This window comes from Borostomias antarcticus (assembly GCF_949987555.1).
Source record: "Borostomias antarcticus genome assembly, chromosome: 4".
NCBI classification, from domain to species: domain Eukaryota; kingdom Metazoa; phylum Chordata; class Actinopteri; order Stomiiformes; family Stomiidae; genus Borostomias; species Borostomias antarcticus.
In genome coordinates this window covers 10165050-10190232 of record NC_140237.1, presented here as the reverse complement: position 1 = coordinate 10190232, position 25183 = coordinate 10165050, and the positions used below count along the sequence as shown (strand labels likewise).

The 25183-nt window shown below is 50.1% G+C and overlaps 1 protein-coding gene across 2 annotated transcripts; it reads left to right on the top strand.

Annotated features, from left to right (window-relative positions):
- Window positions 1-512: 512 nt before the first annotated feature.
- Window positions 513-24519, top strand: LOC311307894 (DNA-binding protein RFX7-like). Of its 2 annotated transcripts, none has more exons than XM_084436784.1 (10): window positions 513-677; window positions 5771-5804; window positions 12945-13030; window positions 13411-13449; window positions 13711-13833; window positions 14618-14734; window positions 16028-16112; window positions 16313-16520; window positions 17937-18235; window positions 18611-24519. In XM_084436784.1, exons 1-10 carry the CDS (start codon window positions 559-561, stop codon window positions 22154-22156), a joined length of 4656 nt encoding a protein of 1551 aa, XP_084292910.1. In that variant the 5' UTR covers window positions 513-558; the 3' UTR covers window positions 22157-24519. The 2 variants fall into 2 exon arrangements, with proteins under 2 accessions (XP_084292910.1, XP_084292909.1); XM_084436783.1 differs by having other exon boundaries at window positions 13408-13449.
- Window positions 24520-25183: the final 664 nt, after the last annotated feature.

The window sequence follows — 25183 nt, the reverse complement described above, 5'->3', positions numbered from 1 at the left end:
GAAGGACGGAAGCGACACTCTCTACGCGTTCCGGCCCAAACTCTCAAATAACAAGGCCCATTGCGTTGACATGGGAACTGTGCAGGTTTTCCACATGTAATCGCGAAATATTTCGAGATATTCTAGTAAATGTGCCATTGTGTGTGTGACCAGACTCCCGTAACAAGCGGTGGTAGTCTACTACAAGCCTACCTTGCGCATGCGCGGTGCGGTCCTCGCCTGTCAGCAGCAGAGCAGCAGCAGAGAGCAGCATCACCAGCACTACTACTACACACCGCTGGCCAGGCTGCGGCCAAATCCTGCTAGGAGCGTACATTTTCTATTCCTCTGTTTTTATATTTACATGCACTTGACTTTCTAAGTGCATGTGGTCGCAATCTAACCGTTAAACCATGGTTTGTCGTCGGCTTTTCTGTTTTTGGAACCGAGGCTAATTATCTAGCGAGCACATCGACCGGAGTGGGTAATGCTCCCCTGTAGGGACAGAAGTCTTTCTCGAGGTCTGTGTTGGGGCCTGCTCGTTGAGAAGCCCCTCATCCCATCCTGAATCTCATCGTGATGGCAGAGGATCAACAACAACCCGGCCAGCACCGAATAGGCACCTTACCCCCCCTGGTTCCGGGACTGCAGGGAACCGAGGCTAGTGCATTGCAGGTCAAAATCAAGAATTCCATCTGGTAAGCCGCTAATGTTGGTTAGTTAGCAGCTGAATGTCACTAGCTAGCCACTTAACGCCAGCTAGCTACTTTGGTTGCAACAGTAAAGCCTCCTGCTTTCGTGTGGCTGGCTAGCTTAGACATTTAATGAGCCAGCTCCGAGTTAGCTAGCCTCCCCCGCCCCATCTTTCTCATTTAGCAACAATGAACTTGTCAACAATTTCCACCGGCCAGACGTTTCTCATTTTCATAAGCTTAGGTACATTATAGCAAGCAAATTAGCTGGATTTTCAGCCCCAGTATAAACATCGCCTTGCAAACTAGGCACATTTTGTGCTTTTGTTTATTTAGTGACAGATATTATGTTGCCCATTTAGCTATCTGAGTCCTTAATGCTAAGAGTGAGACACTTGACCTGCGAGTGAGCTCCAGTAAAGGTGACATGCACAGCTCAGACTAGACTGAGGTCTGCATGTGGAGAGTTGGCACCTAGTAAATGCTGCCTACCCTGCAAAAGATCTGGCCTTGGCTTGGTCGTGTTGGGACTGGACAGCTTGGCTGTGTTTGGGCTGGACAGCTGGACAAGCCCACTGGAAAGTTAGGATAGCTTTGTAGTAGAGACAGACTGATCTTTGGTTAACCAGTCTTAATCCAAATGTCATTGCCAAATGGCCATTGCAAATAGAACAATAGATTTTATAAGATTGCAAATTAAATGTAAGTTTTGTCTAATCATGAGCCAATGTTGGAAATATAACCAGACCCTCTTATCTTTTGTTGTCATTGGAGCCTGTGTATTTTTGGCTTTACTGGCATGTACTGCTTTGATTTATTGTATTTTTTGATTGCTTTTATTGTTTACACTTATGGCTGCCTGTTGAAATTAAGAATAGTCCCATGACAAAACATACCAGATATTATGAAATTTGAAGTTTTCGTCATTAACACTCCATTAGTCTCAGAAGACCAGCAGAGGGGGTAGTCTCAGTTAACTACATGTACAGACAGCCATGCAGCTTACACCAGCACTGTCTCACACTGTCAGTTAGAAATGCTTACTTGACTTATAATCCTAATGAATCACACTCATAGTTGTGTGGACTCTGGTTCTGTCACAGTATAATTGTTTTTTTTTATACTTGATGCTCCATCAGACCTGTTAACTCAGGACACTCTTCTGTGTGGCACTCTGTGTTACGAGCTCCAGCAGAGTAAACACGCCAAAGACCGGCCACGTCTATTCACAGTATAGTGCTGTATAGAACTGTTGGTATGAGATCTTGATGCGTACGATCCATATGACCTGTAAGCTTAATAGGTTGACCTATAGTCTTGAAACATTAAAACCACCATGTAGAAATGTGATTTTGCAAGTAGGTGATGATTCTTGGACAAAATGTATCATAGATTATTTACAGGATTTGGCCTAATTCCATCTAGGTATGTCACTTTATTCACTGGTTATTGATAGGGCATTACATGATAATTTAACTTCATTGTGTAAGCATTTATTGGACAACACATTATTTCATAATACCTGGTGTTTATGTCAGAAATATGGAGCTGATGAAAGTAAATGTACGGTAAAGCTCTAAAATGCAGTATTTGATTTGATTCCACAGCCTCTTATGTCCACTGTCTCTAGAGACCTGAGTGAAGAGGGCTGGCTTCAGAGAAGCAGTGCTTATTAAGAGGAGGGAAAGTTGGAAAGAATAGGAAGGAGGGGAAACATCCCAACACAATGAAAATGATCATCTTCAAAAAGAATTAGAAATGACACTGCAAAACACTGAAGTCCAACCCAGTGAGTTATCACAGACTTGCATGCCAGGAGACGGTCTGTGTCCTCAAACAGCCTCCGTCAGCCTAGGGCAATGAGGGTATGATATAGTAGATACCATGTCTATACTATGTTTGATCTTTGACCTGTGTTCATGTGTGTGAGTAAGTGAATCACCCATGTGCTAGTTATAGAGCAGCGTTAAGTCTGCTGGCCTGAAAGGTGTTTGATCTGTCAGGACGTGATTGAACGCCTGAAGGAACCCAGTTCCTGTGAGGTGTGGTCTTCAGGATACGTAGCCTAGCCTACTACTTGGAATGCTGCCATGCCTTTTTATTTTCAGCTGTTAGTGCAGTGTTTTATATTTTTTTATATTGTAATACTGACGGTCCTAATCATTTGAGTAACTATTATTCACTGTAGTGACTGCCACTATGACAGACTCTTTCTTGTGACTGTTCCTAGGGTAGGTTGGAGTTTAAAGGGTTGACCACACTGTCGTGTAAACTGCCAGTTCTGCTAAGCTCAGCCGGGCAGAGTGTCTGCTCACCAGGGGAGGGTCAGTAATGTCCCCTCTCCCCCCCCCTCCCCCACCATCTCTCTGTGCCGGTCAGTCAGAATAGCTGGACTGGATCTCCCGTCCAGCCACTGCAGTCTGCAGTCGTGGGGGGTTTAGAGGCGGACGGCAGGCAATCCTCTTTCTGCCTGAGGCGGCCATATTGAGGGAGGGAGGGAGGGAGGCAAACAGAGAGCAGCCAGGGCTGTCCCTTCCTGGCAGAACTGACTGTTGTTTACGTTCTGTAGGAGCAGAGCGGGAGGAGCTAGCTGGGATTGGGGGGGGGGGGGGGGGGCTGGCTTGTCTGCTGCCTTCTGGAATCAGGGCACTGTTTCAGAATGTCAATAGTCAATGGAAAACATTAATATGTGAAGATTTATTTAACTTGTCAGGTTTTATTTATCTATTTTGAAGGTTGTTGCCATACGTTTATGATATGATTTATGATTAACTATCATGTTCAATTGTAGTTCTTATTTAGAAATGATTGGTTTAGGGCACAGGAGAGTGAGTGCAGCTGAGAGGGAAAGCATAGAATTTCCAGTGGGCAAACTGAGCATAACACCAGCCAAATGAATAATACAGGGATGAAGTTCACCTTGCCTGACCTGGTCGTGTGTTAGAGAGCCTGAGTGAGGCCAGCCAGGCTGTCAGGTGAGTGGGTTCAGACAGCTCAGCCAGAGCACGGCTTCAACAGGAGTCTGAACCACAGGGCTGCTTCCTCTCACTGTCTACTGCAGCAGTGTGTGTTTTAGGAAGTTTCAGCAATTTGTTTTTCACTGGACATTGATTTATCCTATCCTTCTGTCTCCAATACCAACAATCAAACAGCTTCCATGCGAGTCTACACAGCTGTTGTGATTATAGACTAGGTAGTAAGCAGTGCAGTGCTTAGTAGGAGGACTGTATTGTGTTGCAAGAGAAGGAGATAACCTAACAGCCTGATTGATAGTGTTGCATAAAACCTGTGGGGCGACATGTCGCCACATGTAGCTCAGGAGGTAGAGCGGGTCGTCCAGTGATCGTAGGGTCGGCGGTTCGAATCCCGGCTCCTCCTCCTGACGACATGTCGAAGTGTCCTTGGGCAATAAAACCCCAAATTGCTCCCAATGAGCAGGCAAGCACCCGCCGTTGGTATCTGTGTGAATGGGTGAATGAGAGGCCTTCATTGTAAAGCGCTTTGGATAAAAGCGCTATATAAGTGCAGTCCATTTACCATTTACCAACCAAACCTGGAGTGACATGCAGATAGTAACCTGACGAGGAGATGTTCATCAATCCCATCTTTCCTCTCCACAGCAACAATGGTTTAACGAGCACAACAGGCTGTACCTGTCTGGCCTTACCTAGAAACAGCCTAATGAGCGCTCGTCAGCACAGTCATCCTGCTGTCACCTAGTAACAGTGAATTAAAGCTAGCTTTCCCAGCAACTGCGCATCACAGCCTCCTAATTGTAACCTGGCAGATTTCCCCTAGTAACAATGCTTCAGGTTGACCTGGCTGCAGTTTTAACCTGACCACAGGCCACTGGAGACAGATTATGGTGTAGGTAAACAACACGGGCCAGTCCGGGCCCTCTTCTGGTCCACACGTGTCTAGCTTTGATTCCTCGGTAAGCAGACACTCTCTCTCTCTATCTCTCTTTCTCTCTCTCTCTCTCTCTCTCTCTCTCTCTCTCTCTGTGTTCCACCTCTTTCTCTCTCTTTCTCACTCTTTTCACACGCTCACAGAGAGAATTCATCAACCTTTTGAATTGTGTTCTGGTTCACACCATCAGCCCTTTCCTAATTTGAGCGCCCAGAAGCTCTCACCGCGGCGAGACTTCTGGGAAAGAACGTTGATATTCGTGGACATCAATGAAAAGACTCTTGGATTTTATGCACAAAGTATTGATTGGCCCGGGGAGGCTGATTTGGTCACTGACCTCAGCTTTCCACTTTTCAAGTATTGCTAACGAGTCAAGCTGCCGGTAGCATATCTAGCACATAAAGTGTGATTTAGGCTACTTGGACTTTCTTCCATGTAACTCACGTCACAGAGTTAGCTAGCTACAGCTTTCTCCTTTTCCGGGCAGAATGATTTTTTCAATATCCTGACCATACACTCCCGATGACTTTATGTTCAAATGCAGCTGGACTTGAAAGGTCGGCGCTGGCTCCGCCCCTATGCCCATGTTTTGTTGCGCTTATTCCAGACTAGCCCTTTCCTGACATGACGTTTCTGAATGCTATGAAGACATGGAAACTGGGGCAAACGGTGTGATGGGAGGCTTACATGTTGTGTGGTTTTGAGTGTGTGGTAGGAGAGTCTCCCCTGCTTGTCTCCCAGCTGGGCTCCTGTGAGGAGCAGAGGGTCCCTTGGGATGATTCGTGATGCTAGAGGATGAGTCGGGCCTAAACAGCCTTAGCTCTGTCCTGCTCAGCGGGGGCTCAGCAGCGTGACATTGCTCTGAGGTCAAACAAGATCTCACTGTCCCCACACTCTTATCAGATACCGGTTCATACCGGATCACCAAGCCCCCTCCGTGACTGTCAAGGGCACGTCAGGGGGGGGGGGGGCTGATATTAATAGGCATGTTGTCAAATAGGACATTTAGATATATGCTGGGTCTGTCTCTCTATTTACACACAACATGTGTTCCGGGGATGTATATTGGTGAGGCGGATGGGGGGGTGGCTTCTCATGCCGCACATTCCTCTGATTTATTAATAAATCCATTTGATGCACGGCGCTCACATTACACTACATACTCATCCTATGTCTTCCTTCCTTTTCAGCAAATCTGTACAATCAAAAGTGGACAACATTTTGGTGAGTATTCCTCGTCTATTGTGATATTTTGTTTTCCTGATCATATCTAATTGTTTCATGAAACCCTGAATGTCCAGAGGCTGAACCCGCCAGCTCTGTCGTCTTCCACCAGGTGTTCCCATGTTTTGCTTATTGTCCCCAAGGGACTTAAGATCTCAGTGAAAGTCTTTTCTTCTCAGGGGCCCGTCTACCTTCTAAGTCCAGAGTTCAGAGCTTGAGGTGTTCAGTAGCTCTTTGGTGCTCGTTCTAAATGTTAGCATTATCATGGGTTAGTATCAAGGCTAGGCTCATTATGGCTGCAATTATCATTAGTTATAGTCGTTCTTTCACAACATAGATCAGATTACTCTTATTTGGGTAGTTCAATCATGTTGGATAGATCAGAGAGAGTATGGCTATATGGCCAAGGTCATATATTATGTGTCCAACCGTGACACAAATATAGTAACGCCCTTAGGTGGAGAGTGAGCCTGTGGGGTTCAGTCATTGAATGTCCTGCAGGGCTCTTTACTCCGCGATGTTGGGGTCGGCACTTAACCTCTACTTAAGACGTAAGGAATATCTGGAGAGCATGAGCAGTATGAAGCCCAGCTCTGTGAAGCTTCTCTCAACAGTGCTCTGGAGTTCCACGTCAGTTGGCCGAGAATGCGCTTTGAACGAGGCGTTCTAGACGGAACGAGCGTCTCTCGCAATGAGAAGCAGAGAGAATTCAACCAAATGGTCGGAAGCTACTGTACATAATGTATCCTACTCCGCTGAATCCTTTGATTTACAGTAGAACCTCAGAGATCCGAGACCATCGCTGAAATGTTCGTTACACTGAAAGTGGCGTCAAAATAATATTCCAAATTTTATTTTGTTTGCACTAAGAATAAATCAATAAATACCCTCTATAACAATCGGAAAAGCATTGGAAATAGCAATCAAATAACGAACTGTACGTGGTAGCCATTTTGTCATGTTGCAGTAAAATGCTGTCTGACAGCTACTTCTGGTTGTGACACCTGTTCGGTTGACCAGACTTTTCGGATCTGCAAACGGTCCGACGTTTCACAAATGCAGACGCAGCATAACACTGACTGGCGCACACGCTGCATCTTTGCCAGACACTTGAGGAGAGTCATTGTCTGTTTTCTGGATTTACAGAACTGAAAGAAAGTGCTCAGGGGCCCTTCTATTTCTCACAGAGTTTAGAGTCCTGGGAGTTAATTACTATGCGCACACATAAAATAACACTTAAACATTTTATTTGTTCACATTCATGAAGAAAATATTGTGTTTTTGTCCCTCCTCCACCGCATAGTAAAGATCTCATCCCTGGCTCGCATAGTAAAGATCTCATCCCTGGCTCGCATAGTAAAGATCTCATCCCTGGCTCGGTGGCCCAAGTGATATCCTAGAGATCCTGGAGGACCAGGTACTCGCTCACAGGTAGCTAGCTAACTCAGCCAGCCGGCCAGTTAGTCAGCCAGCCAGTCAATTAGTCACCTAGCTAGCCAGCCAGTTAGTCAGCCAACCAGTCAGATATTCACCTAGCCAGCCAGCCAGTTAGTCAGCCAACCAGTCAGTTATTCACCTAGCCAGCCAGCCAGTTAGTCAGCCAACCAGTCAGTTAGTCACCTAGCCAGCCAGCCAGCCAGATGTTGAACCATGCTCGCCAGGCAGCAGCACAGTGAAGATGTTGCAATCACGCTCACCACCTTGCATCAGCTGCACTCATTAAACTTTCATGTCTTCAGTTGTATCCCTTACGGATCCGTTCTCTTGTACCTCATTTGGATTCTGGCAGAATTTTTTGTTTGCCTCATAAGGTTTTCTAGAGGGCACGGAAAAGCACTAGTAGTGTCTAACATTTTAATAGTGTCTAACGTTGGCCTCCCTCCCTCCCTCGGTTCATCTGCAGATTGTCTCTACTGCAGCGTTCAGTTTAACACACATCAATAATGAAACGTGTGTTGATATTCTCAGACTGGTTCCATAGCGATGGGAGAATGCTCTCTCAGGAGGAAGGGCTGTTTTAGATTATGGTTATTATTATTATTATTATTATTATTATTATTATTATTATTATGAAGGTTAGAGGTGTGTGTGGAGTTGTGAGTGGTGTGCAGCCACAACTTCCTGTTAGTGCTGAAGCACAGATGCCCTCGCTCACTTGTCTAGTAGAGTTGTACTATCAAGACGTCACGTCGACGGCTGGTCTCGTGAACCGGCCCCATCTCAACCATGACAGACGCTACTGTGAATGAATCGCTGTAGAAAAAGTATGAAAATCACCAGTTGGATATATAGCAACACTCAGGGAAGGTCAGTAGCTTACTGGTACAGTTTGTGTTTCAGACTAAGTTATCTTAAAGCCCTGATGTGTGAAGCAGCAGTCCCGACCCGCCAGTACTGTTGTCTCAGGATTGCGGTCAGGTTGCATAGCTCGATTCATTCATCCCTCTCCTGCACACCTGCTTTTATAACAGTCGTGCAAAGTATTCCCTTGTTCTGAATCGCAGCTAGAGGCGCACCTGACGCTGTGACAGGAAAGAGATGGTCGTGTAGCTGAAAAAAAGCTCTGTTGTTGAAGTCTATTATTGCTCTTTGTTGACATTGTTGGTTCCAAGACTAATATACTCTCTCTCTCTCTCTCTCTCTCTCTCTCTCTCTCTCTCTCTCTCTCTCTCCTCCCTCTCTCTCTCTCTCTCTCCCTCCCTCTCACTCTGTGTGTAAGTGTAACTGTGAGCTGTGCTGTGCTGGGGACGGTTCACTGCAGTGGTGCAGATGTGTTTCTAGGGAGGCGATGTCCTCATTGTTGTGGCTCAGCAAACCCATGGTCTCTCCACCGGTGAGGGACTCAGTCCTCACCCGCTGGACATTTATCACACAGGGTTGGTGTAAAGCTGAAGACGTCTCTGCTGGCTGTGTGTGTGTGTGTCGGTCGGTCGGTGTGTGTGTGTGTGTGTGTGTGTGTGTGTCGGGGTGTGTGTGTGTGTGTGTGTGTGTGTGTGTGTGTGTGTGTGTGTGTGTGTGTCGGTCGGTCGGTGTGTGTGTGTGTGTCGGGGTGTGTGTGGGTGTGTGCGGGGGTGTGTCTGTGTGTCGGTGTGTGTGTGTGCGGGTGTGTGTACTGCTCTGCCTGTCTGCCAACAGGGGGGGACCCCCTGAGACGCATCACTGAAGGACCACTTGTTGGGTAACACACTTGTGTCTGATACACTGCGCGTGTGTGTGTGTGTGTGTGTGTGTGTGTGTGTGTGTGTGTGTGTGTGTGTGTGTGTGTGTGTGTGTGTGTGTGTGTGTGTGTGTGTGTGTGTGTGTGTGTGTGTGTGTGTGTGTGTGTGTGTGTGTGTGTGTGTGTGTAACATAGCTCAGCATGGTGTGTCCTCTCCTCATGCTCCCTGGTAGACAGGACAGTCCTTTTGGCTCCAGGGTGGCTGTGAGACATTCTTATTTACTTTCCTACCCCCCCCCCGCCCCCACCCCACACACACACACACACTCCTCAGTGGCTGATAACTTTAGCCATTGGTGAGCTCCCCTAGCAACAAAGGCGAATAGAAAAGGTAATGGGTAATGTGTGTGTGTGTGTGTGTCTTGGGGAGGGGGGTGGGGGTCTATTCTTAGGAGCCAATTGAAAGTGGGAGGGGAACTCCTATGTTGGAGAGTGTGTGTGTGTACCGGTATGTACGTACGCAGCATGTGTGTATGTACGCAGTGTTTGTGTTTGTGTTTGTGTGTGTGTGTGTGTGTGTGTGTGTGTGTGTTTCTGTGCAGGCCTTCCATTCAGCGTGCAGAACCCAGTCCTGTTAAAGGGTTAAAGGCGGCAGGGATTTCACAGGCTGCCGCCCTAGCGTGGCGTAGCCGGAACGAACCCCCCGGAGCTTCTACCTGCCGTGTCCAGCTCTTCCTTGAATGCAGACTTGACCGGGAGTACCCTCCTCCCTTTGTTGGTTCAGACACCATGAAAACAAAAACTTGTTTACGTGGGTTTAACCGTCGCTCTGCTCTCCCCCGGATTAGGGATCCCTGGGATTATTGCTGCCTCTGATGACTTGCTCTGTAAGGGTGGGGGGGGTGTAGGCTACTACACACACACACACACACACACACACACACACACACACACACACACAGACATCATCCTCACCCTCTCCCCTCTGCATCACAACATCACCATGGCCGCGTGCCGGGTTGTATCTGGGTTCTAAAGCTCGACTAGAGCAGCAGCTCATCAACAAGCCAGCGCTGGAGAGAGCTGTGCCTGGAGCCAGAGACACCAGTCTGCTGCCTCCTACTCCAGCAGAATTTAAATCAATCCAGCCCCGTCCCGCCATCTTCCCTATTCCCTTTGATGTGGTGCGTTGGGAGCGAAGCAGCGTGAGCGCGTAGCAGGGTGTTGGTCGAGCTGGCCTGTCCTCGCAGTCAAACAAAGCTGGGGCCCAACCGGCTCTCTCCATCCAGGGTAGTGTGTGTGTGTGTGTGTGTGTGTGTGTGTGTGTGTGTGTGTGTGTGTGTGTGTGTGTGTGTGTGCGTGTGCGTGTGCGTGTGCGTGTGCGTGTGCGTGTGCGTGTGCGCGTGCGCGTGCGTGCGTGTGCGTGTGCGTGTGCACATGTACAGTACCTGTAGATGGATAGAATGCAGATCGGGTTTCATATACTTTTCATGCACTGGTGAAAAAATGTGCCGATCGCCAGTGTTGAACAACTCATTTACATTCACTACTGTGGTGTTATTATGTGTTTATAATGTTTAGGACAGTTACCTGTATGGATTGTGCATTGCGCAAGTTTTGAGTAGAGGCCGACATATTATGTGGGCACTACTTGCTACGTGTAGCTACAGATGTTCGCTATCAACAGAATCTCTTTAAACAGATTCTGCCAAGGCCAGTACTATTAGCATTCTCTGTGACCATTTGGCTAATAGGATAACTGTCATAAGAGCCCGATATGGCCAGATTTTAAACAAACATCAACATGAACTTAATGCTAGCTACAGATAGCCTCTTGTTAGTTAAAGGCTTTATAAACCTAAGCCCAGTTATTCACTGGAAAGACAAACGTAACTGCCATATTCGGTTCTAATCAGACATATTCTGTAGGATGTTTTGACATTTCTTTATTCCTACAGCAGTAAGCTAGAATGCTACTGCCAGATATGTCTATCTAGTGCCTAGCTAGCTAGTAGTTGCGGGCTAGCGAGCTAGCACGCTAGTCTTGGTTATAACTATCGTTCTCTATCACTAGCTAACAGTAGTAGTCATGGCCCTACGTTGTCACTCTAAATCCCCTTTTACACTTCTAATCTCACTATCTAATAACATTGTACCCTATCGTTTGCCGTAGTATAGTGATATCACCAAGTCTCGCGAGAGGAGAAGGGTGTGTGATCCAAGATGGTGGAATGGAATGAGACAGAGTTTGCATTTTGTTATTTATTATGTTTATAACTGCCACAGGGCAAATATTACAACATACTCAACACTGCACTGCCTTGTGTCCTAAGCAATACACCTGCCGAACATCAACCTCATAGTAGCTGAACTAGTGCCCGGTGCTCAAGATAATCGCGATACGAGAGGTCAGGGAAGAATTTTTACAGCTCACTTTTCTGGCTCCCGGCTGATACTGTTTTTTTTGCTTCCCTCTGGAATATGTAGGGGTATAGCACCTATGCCCACCTCCCTTGTTCTCTGTAAAGCGCATTGTGTTGCCTCTGTGTATGAAATGCGCTATACAAATAAAGTTTGATTTGATTTGATTTGATTTTATAGTTAAATGTGTACAGTATGAGCCCCAGTCCTGTATGTGTGTGGGCGTGGGGATGCTTCCGTGTGGCCAGTGTGTCTCACAGCCCTTGTTTATGTTTAAATCCCAGAGACGGGAGAGTGAGAGCGCAGGCCTGATCTAGATCTGCTGCTGGTTGCTTTCCAGGCTGTGCGTTCTCACGCATGTCTGTTGTTGCTGTTGCTGGTTGGTTTCCAGGCTGTGCGTTCTCACGCATGTCTGTTGTTGCCGTGGTTCTGCCACCCAGCACACTTGGGCTGAAATACGGTCCGACATCTTTAGCGTTTAGCTTAGCGTGCCTAGCAGGTAGACTTGGGAACGGCCCATCGGTTCCGTTGTGCCAGACAAGAACAATCAACCACAGATGGATTATTTGTGTCGTCTAAGGACACAGGTGGAGGGGGTAGAGGACTGTGGAGGATCTGGAGCTGGAAGTCTGAATGATGGCCACTGATCCACCCATAGCAACAGCAGTCCTGTGGTTCTGAAAGCCTGTCCTCAGCTGATGCCCGTCGACCGGTGGTCCAAGTCCAACACGTCGTCATCATGGCTGGGAGGCCGCATCCCTCTGGGCCGGTTTTGACACCCCAGTCACCACACATACACGCACACGGTAGGGGGGTGCCTTCAGCACCAACCTGGCAACGTGGAACAACTGGCCCAGAAACAGACAGGTCTCCAGCGCACTAATGTAGCACAACAGACGGGTTAAGCCTTTCACTGGCGCCAATTACGATTGGTTTACAGAAACGCCGCGTTTCTTCCTGTGTCTCAGAGTGTTAATCGGGTGCAGCCAGACCCTCCTCCAGCGCCGGCCGCTGAAACGGCGCCAGACGAAGCGCGGAGAAAAGTCCGGCCGTGCGAGACGACCGGAGCGCTGACCCGTTATACAGCATGTCTGGTCCTGTGAGGTCACCACGGCCCCTGGACATGGCAGGCGTCCATCACCCCTCCCTCCTCCACCCTTCTGTCCCTTCATTCCCCTGGGCGGGGAGCTCTCACTGCCAGCCACATCCACACACTGCCCCCCCCCCCCACCCCCTCCAAGGAAACCTTGTTTGATCTTAAGATTTCCCATATGGCTTTTGTCCTTGCAGCAGGGATGTATGAGGGCCCCTCGGTGGATGATCTTTACCGCTCACCACTATGTGTACACACACACACACACACACACACAACAGGGAGGGGTGTTTTGTATGCTGAACGGGTTGTGGTGGCGACAGTCTGTCACGAAGGTTGTAGCAGACCACTTCTGAGGGAGGGTACCTCACCACTCATTTAACATAAATCAATGACTGTGATTCAATTAGTTATTGACGATGACCGTCTTCTTCCATGTCTGGGTCTCTCTCATGTTCCTCTCTTGCAGCAAGATGTGGAGAAGTTCACCGACATCGAGAAACTCTACCTCTACCTTAAGTTGCCTTCTGGTCCCAGCAGTGGCAGTGAGAAAAGGTAACGAACTTCATCCCATCTCAGGGCGTTTGTTCATGTAGGCCACGTGATTGAGTTACACACACGAATCATACTGTCCCCTTCTCCCCCGGTAGATTACTATGTTAATGTACCTGTTAATGTACGTGTATTGCGCAATCACACACACACACACACGCACACAGTTACACTCACCTCTCTCTCCTTCTCTCTCTCTCTCTCTCTCTCTCTCTCTCTCTCTCTCTCTCTCTCTTCCACACACACTGTGCCAGTAGTTGTTGACGGTATCATACTTGACTAAGAAACATAATGATCACTTCCTACTTGTTCTCCACATCTAATCCCCATCCCCTCCTCCACCACCACCTCTGCCCCCCAACACCCCTCACGGTGCCCAGCAGGACAGAGAGGGAGGCGGGCAGTCCTGGAGCTCTCTCATGGTACATCAACTCTCTGCCTTCCAACACACACACACACACACATGGGGGTGGATGGATAGAGGGACGCCGATCGTGCTTCTGAAACGGTCAAGGAACGTATAAAGAAGGAAGCGTCCCGGACGTCACACCTGGACTCCGACGGGTCGTCTCCCGGAACGCCGCCTGCTTTATACGTTCCTGGGGGAAAGGGCGTAGAACTACAACTCCCAGTCCGTCTGCACCCTCTCAGTCACGCCCCTCTCTCCTCTCCCTCCCGCTCAGCGACCAGAGCTCCATGTCGTCTAGCCGCACCCAGCAGACGCACGCCTTCAACTGGATCCGAAACCACCTGGAGGAACACCCAGAGACCTCGCTGCCCAAACAGGAAGTCTACGACGAGTACAAGTGGGTCTTAAACATGTCTATGATATTAGATAAATGCAGCAAAGGATTCATCATTGATGGTGAAGAGACATGTTGGTCACTCTTGAGTGAGAAGAGAGGAAAGATCCACTGATATCTCCCGGTTCACGAGTTCATCAAAATACGCAACGTTTCGACCCTTAGGTCATCAGGCAACTTTACCTAACAAATACTATACTACCTTACAGCTCTTTAGCAACAACAAGGGTCCACGTATTGAGGTTATATTTGAGTTCCTGCTAGCATAAGCATCAGTATAAATAGAGCCCTAAAGCATGGGGAAACTGAGTGCCATGTGTCAGTAACATTAGAATGGAACATCTGACAGTGTCATTGAAATGGCATGTTACTGTGATGTAACCCTCACATCAATGGTCTTTACTTTGAGCCCTCTGTGACATTTCAGTTCGACTCCGGGACAAACATTTGTTTGATAGAGTTTCAGTTACTTTGATTGAAACTTAATATGTTTTGTTTAAACAAACGTCTCTTCCTCTGCACAGGACATTAACATCTCTGTCTGTCTGTCTGTCTGTCTGTCTGTCTGTCTGTCTGTCTGTCTGTCTGTTTGTCTGCCTGTCTGCCTCTATGTCTGTCTGTCTGTCTGTCTGCCTGTCTGTCTGTCTGTCTACCTGCCTGCCTGCCTGCCTGTCTGTCTGCCTGTCTGCCTGTCTGCCTGCCTGTCTGCCTGTCTGCCTGTCTGTCTGTCTGTCTGTCTGCCTGTCTGCCTGTCTGCCTGCCTGTCTGTCTGTCTGTGTTTTTTCAGGAGCTATTGTGACAATCTCAACTACCATCCACTGAGTGCGGCGGACTTCGGGAAGATCATGAAAAACGTCTTTCCAAACATGAAGGCACGGCGACTTGGCATGAGAGGCAAATCCAAATATCCTTTAACAGTTAGAGTGGGTGATCTCTGGTGGTCTCTCTACGGGAAGAACGGGGCTGTTTCAGTCTGTTATCTCTGGCCGTCTGTCCTGGAATGAGGGGGCTGTTACAGTCTGTCCTCTCTGGTCATCTCTGCTGGGAACGGTGGGGTCAGTCTATCCTCTCTGGCCGACTCTCTGCTCCAGGAGCATCTGTTGTCACGGTTGATGAAGCGTCTAAATATAGAACAGAAATTAAATCAAATAAAGTCTTGTCTTTCTGCCTGGAGAATAGGAGGATAGGTCAGGGCCCCTGAGGGGGAATCACTATCACACAACTCCTGACCTTCCCAAATCATCTCAGAATCCCACTGGTCTCTTGGCACGAGGTCAGATATCTAGACTTGGCCGAGCCAAGAGTCTCCAATAAGCTTACGGACGGTATTCAGCCATAGGGATGATGAGTGAGGTCATGTTTATTTAGCTGAAGCGTGGTATGCGCGTAGAAAGAACAGTATAAAACGTTTTGCTTCCATGCAAACTTGTATTTTTACTCAAGACACCTCTCGGAAATAGACCGTGTTTGTTGGTGCCGGTCGTGGCGGCAACTGAAACCCAATATCTCCCAAGTAAATTCAGAGCGACTCGGTAGGCCGCGTCCTGATCTGTGGTGTCTGTCTGGCTAGTTCAGTTACTGCGCGCCGGGAGGCGCGGGGGGGCGACGGACGGTGTTGCGCGTTACTGACGGGTCTGAGCAGAGGAGCCGGGCGCCGGGGGTTGCGTGACACGCCTCCGTCCGGAGCGTCCGGGAGGGCAGCGAGGAGCACCTGCCGTCTCCCTCTCTCTCACACCCGCCCTGATAAAAGGCCGGCACTCGCCGCAGAATCCACGCCGTCTTATTTTGGGCGGTGTGGCGGTTGGCAGCGGTAAAGGTTGGGAGGGGTCAGTGTGTGTGTGTGTTTGTGTGTGTGTGTGTGTGTGTGCGTGCGTGCGTGTTTGCGTGTGTGCGTGCGTGCGTGCGTGTTTGTGTTTGCGTGTGTGTATGTGTGTGTGTGTGTGTGAGAGAGAGAGAGCCCTCTGGGATGGAGGGCTGAGCCCAGGAGAGCGGGATGCTGGATCTCTAGCTGGCTCGGCCTCTGGTAGTGAGAAGTTCCTCTCTCTGAAGTGTGTGATTGACCGCTGAGTCTGCCCCCTGCTGACCACGGCTCCCTTCTCAGGCAAAATACACACCCTGCGTTTTAGCACCAACACGAATGACCTCGGTGTAAATGCCCGACTGTGTTCAGTGCTCTTGACCTTAACCCCCTGCTCACGTACTGCTACAGTGGCCTGAGGAAGAAGGCCTTTGTGCACATGCCATCTTTACCCAACCTGGAAATCTATAAAACAGGAGACGGAGTAAGTTCTCTCACACACTCTTCTCTTACTCTCCCTTCTTTTCAGAATAACACGATGAAAATAGATACACACAGATACACACTGAACTCTCTTCAGTGCCGTATGTGTTGAAATAGTATAAACCTGTGTGTGTGTGTGTGTGTGTGTGTGTGTGTGTGTGTCTGTGTGTCTGTGTGTGTGTGTGTGTGTGTGTGTCTCAGTGTGAAGTATTGGAGGCGTCCGACCAGCTGTCCAGTGCGGTGGAGGAGGTGCGGTCAGCCGCCTGTGGCCTGGTGTGTGAGTGGGCCCAGAAGGTTCTGAGTCGCCAGTTCGACGCCGTGGAGGACCTGGCGCGCTTCCTGCTCAACAGCCACTACATCGGCACCAAGTCCGTGGCCGCGCTCACCGTCATGACCGGCACGCCAACGGGTAAGAGAGGAGGAGAGAGAGGAGAGAGGAGGAGAGAGGAGGAAAGAGGAGAGAGAGCCTGAGAGACAGAGACTGTCACCTGGTTGACCAAGCCGCTCTGTTTACCACACGTTTTCTGATAAATGACCATCATACTGGTGGACCTGGAACCCCCCCGCCACTCCCAACTTTGTTGCTGTTCCATTCTGTACATTATGGTCCTCTGTGTGTGGTGGAGAATGGAAATACTCCCCCTGCTGGCCATTCCCTGTAACAGCTCCAACTCAACTTATTTGTGTCAAATGAAGCCCTGTGTTCCAAATCGCATACTCCCATACTATTAAGTATGTCAGAAAAAGATTTAGTATGTCCCAATACATAGTGTGTCACATGTGGTACGCCAAAAATACCAGGATGTCATACTGCATCCGGTCACATTTTATTTTTAGTATGCAAGCCAGCTTCTGGCTATTCTTACCCACAATCCTCTGCACAGCGGAAGATAGGTCCCATTCTCTGAGTGGTGGAGATGGCGCAGTGTCCCATCCTCTGATTGGTGGAGATGGCGCAGACAGACGACGGCTCATTGACAGTGCAGTGATGATGTGGTAGCATGAGTGTTTCTAGTATCATCATCATTACTTATAAGTTGTCAAATGAAATGCCAACAAACTGGTTATGCTAGCCAGCTAGTGTTCCCAAATTAATATTAAATATTTGACTGTCGGTTGCAATCCAGAGTCCAGACTCGAATGACGGACCCCACTTACAGTAACATTATAGTTTCAGATGGACTAACAAGTTCGTTTTTTGTGAATACATTTTTTTAAACAACTGTTAAAACAATATAGTCAACTAGTTACTTTATGTAGCTAGCTAGAGATATTGGTCCCCAAATTATTTTACAACTTTATTTTATAATTTTCTTTGTTCAACGTTCCTGTCGAACCCTGTTAAGGTAACATTAGGCTACTGTACTCTAATGTTTTGCTCTCCTGTTACAGAAGAGGAACAAATTTACAAGCAGGGATTATTTGGATAAACTGACCACATTGGGAATCTACATGGTTACTTTCTCGCCGGCAAAAATATTAAAACTCAATTGTGAGAGACCAAATTACAACAGCTTTTAGCCTTCCTTAAAATCCCTGCTATCACTGATGGTGAGAAATGCATTCTGGGATACTAGAAGTAGTATGTCCCAATTGTATGCATACCTCATGCAAAGTATGTACTTTGTAAGTGCAGAAAGGAAAAGTATACTGTATAATTTGGAACGTAGCTGAGGTTTTCACTATCGACTGTAGCACTTTAGTCTAGCCGGGGCCTGGCCTATCTCAAAAGTGTGCGTCTGAAACGAGCGTCTGTGTGTGTGTGTGTGTGTCTGTGTGTGTCTGTGTGTGTGTGTGTGTGTGTCTACCCGTCTGTCCTCTGCAGGGGTGAAGACTCCGCTGCCGGCCTCCGCCTTCGTCCCCACGGCCGAGGCGCACCCCTTCCAGCCCCAGACCCAGACCCTGCCCTCCCCCTCCATCGACGCCAAGCAGCAGCTGCAGAGGAAGATCCAGAAGAAGCAGCAGGAGCAGAAGCTGTGCTCGCCCCTCTCCGGGGAGGCGCAGGCAAGGCGGGGGGACGGAGGAGGAGGCGTCACGCCCGCCCTCTCCTGCGGGAGCCCCGCCCTCCTCTCCCCCCAGCCCACCATCGGCATCGTGGTCGCCGCCGTCCCCAGCCCCATCACGGTACAGCAGGGGCGGGGTCGTCGGGGCGGTCGGAGAACGCCGGCGTCGTATCTGGCGTCCGCCGTTTCCTTCGCGCCGCCCGTCTTGAAAGTATCCAAACCTTTTATTGTCTGTGCTTGAACAAGAGCTGCTGAGCTTAATAACACCCCATCATCTTGTGTGTGTGTGCGTGCATGTGTGTGTGTGTGTGTGTGTGTGTGCGTCCGTGTGTGTGCGTGCGTGTGTGTGTGTGTGTGCATGTGTGTGCGTGTGCTTTCGTGTGTGTGCGTGCGTGCGTGCGTGCGTGCATGTGTGTGTGCGTGTGCGTGCGTGTGTGCGCGTGTGTGCGCGTGTGTGTGCGTGTGTGTACGTGTGTGTGTGCGTGCGCGTGCACAGGTACAGCGGAGCCGCCAGCTGATGTCCCCTAGTCCCGTCGGGTCAGCGGAGGGGAAGGTGTTGCCGGTCAACTTCCAGGTGGTGACCCAGCCGGTGCAGCCCATCCGCCAGAGCCCCAAGAACATCCTCCAGAACGTCCCCGCCAGCCCGGTGGGGGACCGCTCGGCTCGCCACCGCTACGCCCAGATCCTGCCCAAACCCTGCGCCAGCGGCAGCCTCGCCCTGCGCTCGCCCCCCACCCTGCTCTTCACCAACAGCCCCATCAAGACCGTGCTGCCCGCCCCCCACGTCGGCTCTGTCAACGTGGTCAAGGTGACCGCCATATCCCTGGCGCCCAGCGGCTGCACCACCACCACCCTGGCCGGCTCCCACCTGCGCCTGGCCAGCCCGGGGGCCCTGGAGGACGGCAGGGCCGGCCCCCAGCAGAGGAGCGGCTCCGCGGCCCCCCTCCTGGCCCCGCTAGCCAGGCTCGGCCGTGCCACGCCCACCGGCGACGTCAAGATGGAGGTGGAAGCCTTAGGAGAGGGTGGCCAGGCCCCAGGGGGCAGCAGGGTGACCGGGAGGGCAGCGGTGGCAGTGCCCCGGGCTGCCAGTGTCCCCACGCCTCACACTAAAGGCTCCTTGGGACTGGAGGCCATGTCTGGGGCGAGATGTAACGGGAGGCCCCCCGTAAGCACTAGCACAGCGGCAGCTCCAGCTGGCAGCAATAACGACGCCAATAATAACGAAAGCACTTTGGTTTTGACGGTCTTCAATCAGAATGCCAGCACTGCTCTGTCACCTGAGGAGGGCCCCGAGTCCGTGTCACCCAGGGAAGGCTTCCAAGCCACCAAGAGCCCCAGGAAACGGCCTGGCCTGGGCCCAGAGCCATACCCCTCGCCCGTCAAGAGGGTATTCATCTCCCAGCAGGCAGCAGGGGGCGCTGACAGTCCCAGACTAGGGATTGGCGCAGCTGTGAAGAAGCTCCCCATGACCGGGACCCCCGTCCGACCCGAGAGCGCCCCGGCCATCGGCAAAGTAACTGTGAAGTTGAACTCCGCCCCCCCCACCAGGATCCTGGCGCTCTCCGACTCCCCGGGGAGGAACAGCGGCTTTCAGGCGGTGGTCAGGCAGCAGGGCGCCAAGCTGAAGAGAGCCACGCCCACCGCCATGGACACTAGCAACATGGCTAAAGCAAGCGCTCAGGCCAGTCTGGCACTAATGCAGCAGCAGCAGCAGCAGCAGCAGCAACAACAACAACAACAACAGCAACAACAACAACAGCAGCAGCAGCAACAACAGCAACAACAGCAGCAACAACAACAACAGCAGCAACAACAACAACAACAACAACGGCGGCAGCAGCATATGACAGGCACCATGGCTGGTGTCACCGAGCTCCAGGATGGCTCCACCATGGGGGTGCTGGAGGGGTCCCTGTGGGCCGGGGCGGGGCAGCTGGAGGGGGGGCAGCAGCAGCAGCAGGCCTACCCCCAGCAGATGGATCAACAACCAGACCACAAGCAGACGTCGGGCCTGGCCATGGAGCCCCTGACAGCGCTGGGTCAGAACCAGCACCCCGGTCAGCTCTCCATGCAGACGAACCTGGACTACTTCCCCTTCAACGACGACGACATGACGCAGGACAGCATCGTGGAGGAGCTGGTCCAGATGGAGGAGCAGATGAAGCTGAACAGCAGCCTGCAGGCGTACGGGGGCCTCTCAGACGGGGCCCTGCAGGGCCAGCAGGCGGGCGTGCCGGCCGCCATGATCCCCTCCAACCAGACCGCGACCCCCTACTACCACTCCACGCACGGCAGCACCACGCCCATCCACACCCCCACGCCCACCCCCACCCCGACCCCCACCCCCACCTCGGAGATGCTGGGGGCGGGGCCGGGCCTGACCAGGGAGAGCCCCTGCTCCCGCGTGGCGCCCGGCACCCCCGTGGACGGCGGCCTGGGCGGCGGCGTGGGCACGCCCCACTCCAACTGCAGCGGCAGCGTGCCCCCCAGCCCCGTGGAGTGCCGGAACCCCTTCGCCTTCACCCCCATCAGCTCCAGCATCACCGGCTACCAGGACGGCAGCGTGGTGTCCAGCAGCCCGGTGAAGCCCATGCAGCGGCCCACGGCCACCCACCCGGACAAGGCCAAGCTGGACTGGATGAACAACGGCTACAACGCCAGCGGGGGGAGCTCCAACAGCGGCATCAGCATCCTGCCCAGCTACCAGGACCTAGTGGACGACCACTTCCGGAAGCCCCACGCCTTCGCCATCCCCGGGCAGACCTACCAGTCCCAGAGCAGGCACCACGACGGGCACTTCGGCCGGCTGACGCCCGTCTCGCCGGTGCTGCAGCAGCAGGGGGCCGGCCTGGCGGCGAGCCTGGCGAAGCAGGAGGGCTTCGCCGTGCCGGCCCCTCTGGACGGCAAGGCCGGCGCCGGCTCCTCCGCGGGCGCCGCCTTCCGCTGCCGCAGCGTGAGCCCCGCCGTGCGCCAGCGCAACCTCAGCGGGAACGCGGCGGCCCTACAGAGCGTCCCGCGCACGCCGGCGTCCCCCTTCTGCTCGTCGCCCGTGACCCCGGAGGTGCTGAGCATCTTCGCCAACGCCCACGCCAGCGCCAGCAGCCTGGCGCAGAGGAGCCAGTCGGTGCCGCTGACCGTGATGATGCAGACGGAGGCGCTCCCCGCGCTGGGCCAGGCCGCCGGCGGCAAGAACATCACCAGCGTGCTGCTGAGCAAGATGGACGGCGACGGGGGGGACGACGCGGTGCGGGGGCTGGGGGTCAACAACCTGCCCTCCAACTACACCGCCCGCATGAACCTCAGCCAGATCCTGGAGACCGCGCCCAGCTTCCCCAGCAGCACCTGCCACCACCACCACCACCACCACCAGACCCTGCTGGCGTCCAACGCCGCCACCACGTATTTCCAGAAGCCAGGTTACCTCATGAAGAACGCCAGGAACGAACAAATGATTCTCTCTGCGGGTGACGGCCAAGCACAGTCGGCTCCTGGGGAGCAGCAGCTACCACACCTCCACCAGCAACATCAACAACAGCATCAGCAACAACAACAACAGCAGCAGCATCAACAACAACAGCAGCATCAACAACAACAACAGCAGCAGCAGCATCAACATCATCAGCAGTGTCAATCCATGCTGCTGTCTCACAACCCCCAGCACCAACAACAACAACAACAACACCACCACCAACAACAGCATCTGGATTTCAGTACCACCGTCAAAGAGCTCCTAGCCGCCGATGGCCTTAGCCCTGGTAACCAGCTGGCGGGCCAGGTGTCAGAACTCAACGCCGGCTCGTCAGACTTTCCTGGCGAGATCCGACTGACATCGGATCTGTCCAGCAGCATCAACGACCTGAACACTCTGGACACCAACCTGCTGTTCGACCCCAACCAGCAGCAGGGGTCGTACGAGGACTCGACGCCAGAGGAACTCATGAACGATCCGCTCTTCCAACAGATTTGCAGCGAGACTGCAAATTCCAATGGATTCGATTGGTTGGAAAGCAAAGACCAGCCCACCGTGGGGTTGATGGGCTGAAGCAGGTTCTGTTTTTATTGGGACTGGGTTTTTATTTCATTTGGAGTAAAATTGTTTATATGTACTTTTTAAAAAAAACAACTGTATTTGTAATTATTGACGCTGTATAGCACGCTGCAAGACTCTGGGCACTGTGACACTTTGTCCATTTTAAGTGCCAGGCTGAACAGAAATAATCTTCAATTATGCAGGTTCTTTTTCCGTCCGCTCATGGCTGGTGCCATCACATTTCTTCTGAGGTATTACTAGATATTAAAGAGCATTTACATCAACACAACAAGAGGAGGATTTAGTCTGTTTGTTTTGGGACGCATAATCAGTGCAAGGTATCCATCTCTCAGATGGCCAGTCATGTAAGCAGCTGACTGCATCATGTTAGGCCATGTCCTCATTAAGGAATGATGTAATAATCCCCTTTACTTGTGTTCATGTTTCCAGTCGTGCTTTTGATGTCAATTATGAAGGGATGTAATATTACCAGTAAAAAAAGAAAAGAAATGTGTCTAATGGTGAAGTACGGGTCATTGATTACAGGTGAAAAAGCTTGTATACTAGTGAAGAACAGTGTGTGAATAAGGCCTGTGACCCATGCAGTAGAGCTGGTCCTAATAGGTGCTTCTAGAAATCCTGTGGTTGTCATGGAATTGTAGCCTCCTGAGCCTTATGTCCATACCAAAGAAACACAGGTAAAAAAAAAAACAACCAATAGAATTTAGGTAGAGCCTGCTTATTACAATCAGTCTCCGGGCAGAGCTCCTCTCTGTAAGGCATTAGCTGAGACATGTTTGTTTGCCATAATGAGGAACCTTCCTTAGCTAAGGCAGCAGCAAAGATGATCAAGATGAAGAAATAGTTGAAACTGGCAACTTCTTTGTAGCACTGGAAACTATGCTGAAACCACACTACTGGCCTGGTTTATGAAACCAATGTAGCAGGACGACGTCAGGGCTTATCCAGCTGACTGTTGGAACATACGTGTTCCTCTTTTTATGAAGCCCCTCTCTGTACATATGAAAGCTCAACATTAAAAACTGAAAGACACTGTATGGAAATGTGTTGAATGGATACTGCGCACCCTCACTAAGACTATAAATAGGTGACCTTGAATCAGGAGCCAGCTAAACTGCGTGTGTTTTTTGCAGTCGGCACCCTTTCTTGTATAGATAACGCTGTGTGTGTTGTTGTTTTTTTTGTTTCTCTTAGCTTGATGTTTTTTTTTTGTTTGCTTTTTGAGATTTATAGTGCCCTGCTTTGGCAAAGAGACATGTACTTTGAGTGAGAACATAGCATGGTATTTGAAAAAGTATTATATTACCAGGTTGCATATCTTGCTCAGACAGCGTCTGTGCTGAGTACATCTCAGTGAACACAAGGATTTCATGTTTCAAATTTCAGTAAGCTTTAAAGGTTCATCTTATTGCACTAAACTTTTCGTGAACCAAGGCTTGGGCACATCTGGTAGGACTAGCAGGGCCAGCAAGCTGGCGTGATCTCCTCCAACCAGACAGTGACCCCCCCTACTAAGAACACGTTAATCTCAATGAGATGAGGTATCTACTCCATTCTCATACCTGAGAATATGAAAGTAAGGAAAATTTAAAAAAGGAAAAATATAAACAGGAATCCTTCACGATGTTGATAAATTCTTGTGTGTGCATGCATGTTCAGTTCTGTTGTACAGAGTATTGTAACCACGTTGCTGTAATGGAGGACTGGTCCTGTCAAACAGAAAGGTATAGCTTCTTACATGATATTTTACTTGTTTGATGTTTACTAATTCAGATGATTTTTTTCTGTATTCAGTTTATGAATACGTTACGTTTTTCAATTTTGATGTTTTCACGTTTTTATGTATTTGTGAAAAAAGTTGGCATTGTTATTTTTATTTCTCAGAAACCATTGAAAATAAGCACTGATGTTTGTACTTAAATGAAGAACACCCGTCTGTTCTTTAAGTGCACAGGAGCAGTGAGTCCTGTGGTTTTTCAACTTTCACTGATCTGGTAGTCACCCTATAACCCTCCCCTTCACTTAGCCCTTAGAACTAGCCTCTTCCGTGGTGTTGTCCTCCGTGGACAGCAGAACCCACAGTCTTTAGCCTCTGCCGTGGTGTTGTCCTCCGTGGACAGCAGAACCCACAGTCTTTAGCCTCTGCCGTGGTGTTGTCCTCCGTGGACAGCAGAACCCACAGTCTTTAGCCTCTGCCGTGGTGTTGTCCTCCGTGGACAGCAGACCCCACAGTCTTTTCATAATGTTGCTCTAGAATTGCAGCAAACATTTTCTTTCTTTTTTTAATTGGAAATGCTCAATGATGTTGAGATTTTGTAAGTGGTTTTAAAAAACCAATAAACCTTTTTTTAAGTACCTCAATATCTTGTGTAAAGTCTTGTTATTTTCAGATGTATTCATGTTTATTTAAAGAATCCCCATTAGCTAATGCGATGGCAATCAGCTGGTCTTCCTGGGGTCCACACCAGTGGCGGTGCCACCCCAGAAAAATGCCTTACCACCCCAGTTGCCACCCTAACTGTAGGCAATGAATCTATTAATTATATTTTTTATGTTGATTATAAATGTTGGTGATATTTCTCCGTAGTTCGTGTAAACGTTTTACTCACCAGTTTACAATTAACTCCCCCCCTAAATAAAGAAAAACCCGTTGCACCGTGACCAGCCCAGCTGACTGACCTGCCGAAACCACAACTAGGCTTAGACTAACGTATCGTTACATGGTGACTGGAGCGATCCTCACTACTGGATATCTCCAGAGTGACAGTAAGGTAAGCAAGCTATAATTTGTTTGTTTTTGTTCTATGTTTAAAATATTCAAATGTTCTGTCAAGTTTGACAATGTGAAATGTAAGTGTTCAACCACATGACTAAGACTCTAAACTGGTGTACATACTGAGGAGGGGGTATCTAGCTTCACACCAACGGTTGCTCTATCTAGCACTGGTGAAATGAGAACCGTTTCCCTCAGCGGGCGCTGTTGTAAATGGTAGGCTGCTAAATGATTAGCTAGTACTA